At 33.0% G+C, this 9687-nt stretch overlaps 1 protein-coding gene across 1 annotated transcript; it reads left to right on the forward strand.

The window, feature by feature from the left end:
* The first annotated feature begins 1744 nt into the window (after nt 1-1744).
* On the forward strand, nt 1745-8664 carry LOC147400605 (uncharacterized). Its single transcript, XM_086446359.1, has 5 exons — nt 1745-1996; nt 3790-3956; nt 6175-6261; nt 7378-7536; nt 8402-8664. Exons 1-5 carry the CDS (start codon nt 1873-1875, stop codon nt 8498-8500), a joined length of 636 nt encoding a protein of 211 aa, XP_086302485.1. The 5' UTR covers nt 1745-1872; the 3' UTR covers nt 8501-8664.
* Nucleotides 8665-9687: the final 1023 nt, after the last annotated feature.

Below are 9687 nucleotides of genomic sequence, written 5' to 3' on the forward strand. Positions count from 1 at the left end.
ACCCCAATTCATATGTAAATCACCCAAAGAATTTGCACACATATTGGGGTAGCGTTAACAAAAGTTGGTGTGGCAACAGAAGCTCTTTTTGTTTTGTTTTTTTATTCTTTTTATCGGTATGACCCACCCTGAGGTCATCGCCTATCAGATTGGTACAAAGCGAATCAGTTTCCAGTATGGTTTGTTTTGGGTTTGTGGAAACAACTAATCACGAATCAATAGATTTGCTAAACAAAATGTGATTTGTTGAATGCTTTTAGTCGGGATTCGATGAACTCAATGTAACATGTGAAAGACGTAAAATGTGAAGGTATGACATATTTGTTTGAGAACTTGATTATGTCGCTTGGGTATTGAATAGAAATCTTTAAAAAGATTTTGGTGTAATTATTTAATGGTAAGCTATCATGCAGTATCAGAAAGGTTATTTCAAAAAGCGCCATTATGTAATGAGGAAAAAAGAGAGCTGCTATTGGCACTCCAATTTTTTATTTGTTACAATCCAATTTTTTAAATTATTTATCACACCGCAATTAGAGATTAAGACACACTATTCAAACATTACAAAGGTTTGGCTCATATTATTATTTCAACAGTATAACACTCTCAAACAATTTGTAGTTGTTTACAGTTATGATTAGGCTCATGAAAAATCCCAAATAAATAAAAAAATCTAGCAAAAAAGAAAAAAAGAAAAGAAGAGAGTTTTCTTTTGGCAACCCATTTTTTACTTACTCTCAACCATTCACTTATTTTCTTCATTTTTAATTGGGGTGTAATAAGTAAAAGTTGAGGAGTCAGTAGCAGTTCTCAGAAAAAAAAATCCTTATTTTTTTTTGGATAAAGAGAAGAAAAAATAATATTTTTTACTGACATTTTTGAAAAAATAAAATTAACCATCTGTTATAATTGTAAACAACTACTGAAATTATATTGAACATCTGTTATGATGTTTTGATTGAGATTATAATTTGAACTAAACCTTTGTAATGTTTGAAGAGTGTGTTTTAATTTTTAATTGGGGTGTGATAAATAATTTTAGAAATTGGGATGTTATAAGTAAATGTTGGGGTGCCAATTGTAGCTCTCTTAAATAATTATAGTTTTTAATTATAAAGTGGATTAGTTGATGCTCTATCATTAAATCTATTTTTCTTTATAGAAAAATATTAAAATTAAACTAATCATTGTTTTTGAGAAAACGGGTCAGGTTGACCCGGACTTGATTCGATCGAAATTGACCTGACCTCAACTTCTTTCTATATGTAAGCCTAAAATCGAATCTGGGTCAACCATATCCATGGATTACAAAAAGTCCATAGTATGATGCTACAGGGTTATTAAGGACAAAATTCTAAGAAATGTGAAAAAATAAAAAAAATAAAAAAATTTCAGAGTTGAATTTTGGTATTAAAGTTGGGATTTCTATAGCCATCCATTTTCAATACCTTTAATTTTTTTTTTTTTTTAATCTGAGTCTTTACATGGAATCTAGAAAGCTTGCATGTTGGATTTCCAATTTGATAATCCACATGGGACCAAAAAATCTTAGTAAGATTTGAAATGTTACTAAGTTAGTCATGCTAGCGTGATTCATAAAGTGAGGTTTCTTCGGTAACAAACTTCATAAAGTAAGGTTTGTCTGGTAAATCTCTCTAAATTTAAGCGATTTGACTCATCTGATACGACTCGGACGATTCAAAGTCTAAGTTGCGACGTGGGCTAAGCCCCTGTACACTCTGATGGGCCACAGTAGATACTTAACGAGTGGCGCTTGAAGCACCACTAATATCAGATTTTTCTATGAAAATTTCCTGATTTAACTAACTATATTCAAATTGAATCATTGTTTGTAGTAAAAATCTCTCTCTGATGGCTCTTGATTTGTTAAGTGCCTCTGTTTTTCCTTCTTCTTCTTCTGTTAATGGGTTTTCCTCACAAATAAGACCAAGAAGCAACCTGTTTAGACCATCTTCTCTTCTTCACAGATCTTCACGTAAGTTTTTTAAATTTTTTTTGGATTGTTTCTCATCTGGGTTTTGTTTATAATTGTGGAAATCCTTTTGGGTATTATCTAAATAGTGATTTTTGGCAATTATCTAGGAAGAAATTTACATCTATTCAGTTATTAGTTTCATGATTTTGATGCTTAATTAGTTTGAATTCCAGCTAATTTTAATATAATTTGAAAAATTCTCATCTGGGTAATTTGTAATTGGTGGTTTTTGGGAGGAACTCTTTCTTAATTTGAAGCTAAATTACTTGGAAATCTACCTGTTTTTACTTCCTTGAAGAATGCTTATGTGATTATTCTCTAGATGGATCTTTTGGGAAGTAGTTTGAGGAAGAAAATTTCATTTTGACAATAATTTTTTCCTCGATTTTTGCTTTTTTACTTAGTAGAAATGAAAATAAGTTTACTTGAATAAGTATTGTCTTGGTATTATGTAGATGGTCTCTGTGTCGTGGTTTAAAAACTCGGTTTATATTGACTGATTTATTTATATTTAAATTAAAATAGTTATAATTTTATAATAAAAATAAGATATATTAGGAAATGTTTAGTCATAAAAATCATGTTTTATTTATATAATAAATATTTAAATCTAAAAAATTAATTATTTTTATCAAAATCTACAAAATCCCAGTTGACTCGGCCGAGTTTTGCTGTCATGGAAGAGATTTAAAACCATGCTCTCTGTGGTATAGTTATGCAGCTAATTACAATACAAATATTCAGCTATTTCAGCTTTCTTATTACTTATTTATTTTTAAATTTCACAGTGAAATTTTTATTAATAAGAGGGAAATATACAAGATTAGGGAAGTATCTTCCCCAATATATGAAAAAAAAACTATTATAGGGATCAACTTGGATAGATTATATATTTTTCTTATTGTTGATCATCTTACTGATTCTGAAACTATAATTCTCAATAGCTTCACAATTTATGGTCATCACGTGGAAAATGTAAGCCACCTTTTTTATTCAGTGCAAGTTTACTAAAGAGGTTTTTGTGTCTTCCTTTTGGTGTATTGCGTCTTCCCAAAGTAGATGTCATTTTTTTTTTCTTTAAAGTTTATTTGGTCCTTCTATTGTAAGAGGGATCGTGTTTCAGAAGTTCTTCGAAATATTTGCTAAAATTTTGTTTGAAGAAACCAAAGAGAGGTAGAATAAAGCTCAAAGCCAACACCATTTGTTTAGTAAAAGACACTAGTAGTCCATATCGTGCTTTCTAGCCAGAAATATCGTGTTATTTCCCGTTCTTCTTTTAGCCATTGAACTACCCATTTTTTCCAACAATTTTAATGTTTTGGATCCACATCAATATTGATATTTGTGATCTCTCCGTCAAGTTCTGATCATGTTCATCTCAACAAGAAATTGAGATTGCAAACTTAAGGCTCATATCATTGAGACTAATCCAGGACAAAATATTGTCTTGAAGTAGCATGCAATAGGACCATACAAATTCTACGAGCAATTATACAGTTAGGAAACTTACCAAGTAGGGAATTCTTCTAAACAAACAAAAAGAATGTGGATTGTTATATATTTGGGAAATCTGGTCACTTTACTTGAGACTATACACACCATGAAATAACTGAGAAATAACATGCCATGCAAACAAAGGAAAGCTAGTGGCAGGGATACTTTAAGTTCATCATGCTTATTTTATAACATGATAGATGGTAATGTATTGTGTGTACTTAGTATATCTTTTTTATTATTATATGGCCATTGGTCTTCTTCGACTATATTGAGAGGATCTTAACTGGATTTTACAGGAAGCATTACTTGCCAACGCTCATATTCTACTGAGCTTTTCTCTTTTCCAAATAGAGACACCACCAGCATTAAATCAAGGAAAATGTTCTCTATAATCCCAAGAAGCAGTGGTCCCTCATCCTCCAATGGCAGTCAAGATGATTCCAAAGCTACTGACAAGGCCAAGGCATGTATAGGCAACTAAGTATGCTTAAATTGTCCCTTCGCCCCTTGTTGTGTTCTATGTTTTCTAAGAATGCTACTTTATGCTTCTTCAAATAGTTTAAGCTGGAAAAAGGTTCTTTGTGATCTACCCATAATAGATATATTCTGGAATTTTCTAGAACAAAATTTAATTTGGTTAATTGCAGGGATAAACGCTCTCCTATCCTGTAATTGATGGGGTAAACTGTTAGTTTTATATGCAACAAGGGCATGTCATTTCTTAATGATTTACTATTTAACCAGCGGTTGTATTTGCTTTTTCTCTTCTTTCAATATATTTACAATTATCAAAACAAAACAAAAAAATACTATTTAACAAAAATCCATCATTGAATAGGTCTTCTTGCATTAGAGATTTCGTTAGTCAATCTGTGAAAAATAATTTTAATCATTGAATATGTTAACGTTACTCCGCCCCAACCCACCCAAAAAAATAAGATATGATGTGTGTTGCATGGACTTCTTCCAAAGGGGTGAAGTACTTGTGTCATACACGTCGGATTCCCACACTACATTGTCTAACAGTACGACACTTGTGTATGGCATTTTTGGTTTTGTTTTACCTCCCTTATTGCTAGATATAGATAAACATTTATCTTTGGTTATGAGTTTTACTTTCTGGTTGAACATTTCTTTATAGCAAATATACATTATTATCCTTATTATCATACAAAATAGTTACTTTGTTATAAACTATTTAAAATATAATTCCAAGTTTATGAATCTTATTTTCGGGGTTTGTCAACTCTAATATACTGTATCTGTGTTGGTCTCTGACACGGTGACACCCATATGTGTATCCATGCAGTCTGACTATTTATGGTTACAATCATCCAAATGTGTTAGATTTTGACCTAGGAGTACTCAAAGAGTGTTCCAGGGCATCATGTGCAGCATATGACCATGTGCTCATATTGGTTCCCTCTTGCATAAGTTTGAGTCCCTATTACGAAAAAGAAAAACTTAATGGTATCTGGACAAACCAAAGTCACATAATAGATTGCAAGTAATAACTGAAAACAGTATAATCTGGTACATGCAGCCCGCCAAAGCAAAAAAAAAAAAAAAAAAAGTGAAAACAGTATTACCTAGTCGGTACACATCTGAATGGCAAATTTAAAAGGTTCCTGTTGTAGACATGTCAATGTGTATATCTATTTACTAAAACACAACTGTAGGACCTACTTTGCTAAAGTTTTGTGTGGTCCACCCTACTCACTTTGTTGTCTTTCCTCACGTCCCCTCTCCCCCTTTCTTAATAATACCTCTTCAACTTTATTATTTTTCTGTTTTTACCCCCCTTGGCCTTAAAGAGGATGCTCGTGCCATAGGCACGGGCGAACTCTAGTATCTCTAGTACAATTACAATGTCAAATGTTTATATCGACCATAATTACTATTTATATCTTTCAAAATTGTAGTATCTGTATGGGTCAATCGACATTTTGGGTTTCCCTTGGTCTCCATTTCTGATGGTTCATTCTTTACACCAAAACATGTTTCCGTGCTTACTGCAAGTATGCGTGGAGCTTATAACTTATAAGTGGATGTTTCCCTTTTAGTTGGCTGCTGCTAAATGTCTCAACTATGATGTCACCAGTCAATTTCCACCATCTTTTTTTTTACTAGTTCAATTTTTTTGGTGTTGCCACCGGGTAAGCCTGTTTTTAATATGTTCTATATCTTCGTGATGGAGAGAATTAAACCCAGGTTTGGTATCACCACCCGTAGACTTTTATCAGGTAAGCTAGCTTGCACCTTCTCAAATTTTTTGGTGTGCCCACCAGGTAAGCCTGTTTTTAATGAGATCAGTAACTCGGTTGACAGCCAAAGAAAAAAAAAAGTTCACCCGTAGGCGTAGCAGAGATGTTGAAACTCTATTTTACAGATTGACAAGCTTCTCATAAAACAGTTTAACATTTTTTTTTGGAGAAACTATTGTATCCTTTCAAATCAGTCTGTGCAAGTCAAAACTTCATCTTTGATGGTAAACTATTTAGACTAGAGTATCATGTAGTCATCATTGATAAGAAAACTAAAACTAGGCATGTCTACTAGGGAAAAGGAAATTGTATGCTTCAGTTTCACAGGTATCTCTTTTTGGTGACAACCTCATCAACTTGGGCATAACCAGCCATACTTGAAAAATAATCTTTTTTTTTTTTTAATCCAATGGACAGGTACCTTTTGGATACTCAAGGAAGGATGTTTTGTTGATAGGGGTTGGAGTTACTGTGATTGGAGTTGGCTTAAAAAGTGGATTGGAGGTATCCTTGTTACCCTTATTTTATTCATCACTTTTTTTCTTCTGTTATAATCATTTTCTGAACACCTCATGTGGATTTTTCTTTCTATTTGTTGATATGGTAAGATCTTTATTAATCAAATAAAATAGTCTAATAGGCTATGTATAGTTAACAATATGTATTAGATGATCAAATGGGTGGTATTAAAAGACTTTGTAGTTATTGCTTATTTCCTATTGCAATTGTGTTTTAAGTAAATCGATATTTGAGAATCTATCACTATTGAGAAAAGCGAAAATTCTCATGTAAGAGGCTCTTAACCAACCGATACTGTTGTGTAAGATTTAGGGAAAATGTTTTTGTTAGACAAACGGGTTAGTGTTTAGCAAGTGAAACCGGGTTTTGAAAACAGATCTGTGATATCAACACTCATGGTTACTTCTTTTATGGAATGGTAGACACCCTAAAATTTCACAACCCCAGAATCCAAGAACCCGAGAGATTGAGAAAGAGTCAGAAATAGAGAAAGGAGAAGAGAGAAATTTGAATCCAAAATGCCTAACGACCCAAAACCAAACCAGTTGCCAGAACCCAATACCCAAAACTCAACCAAAATCAAACCACTTACCCAAACCCAAAACCCGACCAAAAAGCCATCCCAATCACCTAAACCCATCCAACCAAGCCCAACTTCAAACAACCCTATCCACAATTCTCTCTCCCTAATATCTCCCCACACGTGGCCCCCACTTGTTTTTTTTTTTTTTTTTTTTTAAAGTCTTACTTTTCCGTAATTCATAGATTTTCCCGTGGAGTCAGCTCTCTGGTCATATCAATTTAAAAATCAAAATCAAATCAGATGGCCATTCACACCCAATTAACTCGATGAATGGTGACGACTCCATATCACGTAATACTTGGGTAGAAATGAAAGAATATTATTTTATTTTTATCCCATTGTTTGTTTTCTTTGTTCTTTTTTTTTTTTCGGCCAGAAAGATCAAAGCTAAGCAGCATATCATATGATGTGTATTCAATGAATCATTTTACACATTTAATAATTCAAAGGTGTCAATATTTGACTATTTGCTCCAAAACTGAGTAGATAGTTTGATCTCCTTGTCATGTTTTGTGCAGTTTGTTGGAGTTGATCCTTTACAAGCAGGAAATGTAGTTCAGCTGGTTTTAGTTTTGGGGTTAACAATTGGATGGATTTCTACATACATCTTTAGAGTCTCAAACAAGGAAATGACGTACGCTCAGCAGTTACGTGACTATGAAAGCAAAGTCATGGAGGTTCACATTCTTTCTCTTGTTTTTTCTATGTTCAGGCTTCGTTACCCTTATTTCCATTTTGTGTAATATAGTCACATTGGGTTTTAATTCTTTTATCTTTGGGATAATGCTCACATTCGGTTTTAATTGACTTATTCTAAATACAAAAAAAAAGTCATCCCTTTTACCTATACTTTTAGACTCTAGATATGTCTATTTTCAATGGTTAAAGATCTGAACAATACCCGAACAATTTTTTTATTTTTAAATTGGTCCGACTGTTTCGGATTCTATTTTGTTGAACCATTTACTTTTATGATATAATTTAAAAAAATATATGAATTTTTACCCACATTTTTTATTCGCTAGGCCTATTTTTAGCTGCATTATCTTCTTTTTATTTTCATTAAGTAGCTATTATTAAGGTTTGATTATTAGAGGATCTTTCCTTTAATTAAATTATAGTCTTTTCTCAATGTCTTATCTTGATTCAACAAAAAACAGAAGCGCACTCGGTTAAATAGTTGAAATAAATATATAAAATTTTCAACTTCCTTCCATGTTTTAAAGATTTTCAATGTTAGATTTTTTTTTTTTTTTTTGGATTGTATCAGTGGAGACTTTTGGTTCTACTCTTGATAGAAATGATGCCTCATAACAAAATTTCAAACTTTGTTTGCCGTACCACATTACGAGTTTTGTGCTGTTGATTTGGTTATCAACTTGCATGTTGTACCCCACGGAAAAAAAAAAAAAAAAAAACCCGAAGAAAAACAACAGTTTGAGGATCAAATATCATACTTGATGACTTAAAACATTTGATATTCTTAAATTTCTCCTTATTTTGTGTTCTTTTGTTCTTAATATTGAATTTGGTTTTTAACAGAAGCGGTTAGACGGACTAACAGAAGCAGAACTCGAAGTATTGCTTGAGCAAGTAGAGGAGGAAAAGCAACGCCTTGGGAGTGGTGAACGAACAGGTTAATTTAAACTCCTTTATCTTCTTATTCTTGTAATGTGTATCGATCACATTTTCTTCATATAGTTGAAATATACATATCAAGACATTTGCACAGTGACCCTTAAATTTGTCATTCCCATGTCTTGGCCAAGGGATATACTCTCCAAAAATAGAATGGTTCTTATCAATGTTTCCACTTATTCTTTTTTTTGTTTTTTATGTTTGGGGATTTGGGGGTTGGAGCTGGAACATGGTTTTAAATCTTGTCCGAGACCGAGACGACTAGTCCGATACGTCTTAGTATCGTCCACCAACAAGACGGATAGACAAGTCAAATGTATCAGATGAGATTTAAAATCACGGTTCATTTTTCTCATTGTTGAATGAGACGACTCAAACGTGTCAGAAAACTTGTTAAAACGGGTTTTAAAACATTGAGCTGGAATCAAATCTTTGTGAACTTGACATTACAATGTTAGCTATCTTGGGTGGCATCCGAAATTTATTAAGGGCTTGTTGGGGGAAGCTATACTTTCGACTGATTTTTTAGTTTGGCAAATTTTTGTGGGAATTTTGTGAGTAAAACATAGGGGTGCAAAAATATTCATGTGCTTTACGACAAACTGCAATGGGCTTGAGGAAATTTACATTAATTTGTAAAAGGTTAACAAAGTCTAAATGCCTGCAAATTTTTGCCTAACGACGATGGATTTAGAATCCTACCAGGTGGGCTTTTATGTGAAAGTGCCTACCAATCAGAGAGAGAATTGTGAACACAGCAAAATTTGCTGCATTGTAAACACAGCAAATTTTTAGTTTGGCAAAGCTTTGTGGGGATTTTGTAAGGAAGAACATGAGATTGCTCATTTGCTTGCAATTATTTTTGCGTAACGTTAATGGCTTTACATCTAAATAGCCCGGCCCATTTCTAATTGGACCTCTAAATCCTAATTGAAGCCTGACCCATTTAATGGAAAGATGGGTCGAACCAGGCCGAATAAAAACCACCCAAGTCCCTAGCACACGATAATGACATACTATATAAAATTATAATTTAACATGAATGGGACCTAGTCTGACCCGATAACTTCGGGTCTCATTCTGATAATGATCCAGTCCGATACTTATTGGATCTGATCTAGATCAATCATGTCCCAATCCGATAAGAACCTGACCTGATTTATGAAGTTTATTTAGATTTTGTACCTAAA

The sequence above is a fragment of the Akebia trifoliata genome, chromosome 6 (assembly GCF_017979445.1).
Source record: "Akebia trifoliata isolate Shusen 1 chromosome 6, ASM1797944v1, whole genome shotgun sequence".
Lineage (NCBI taxonomy): Eukaryota > Viridiplantae > Streptophyta > Magnoliopsida > Ranunculales > Lardizabalaceae > Akebia > Akebia trifoliata.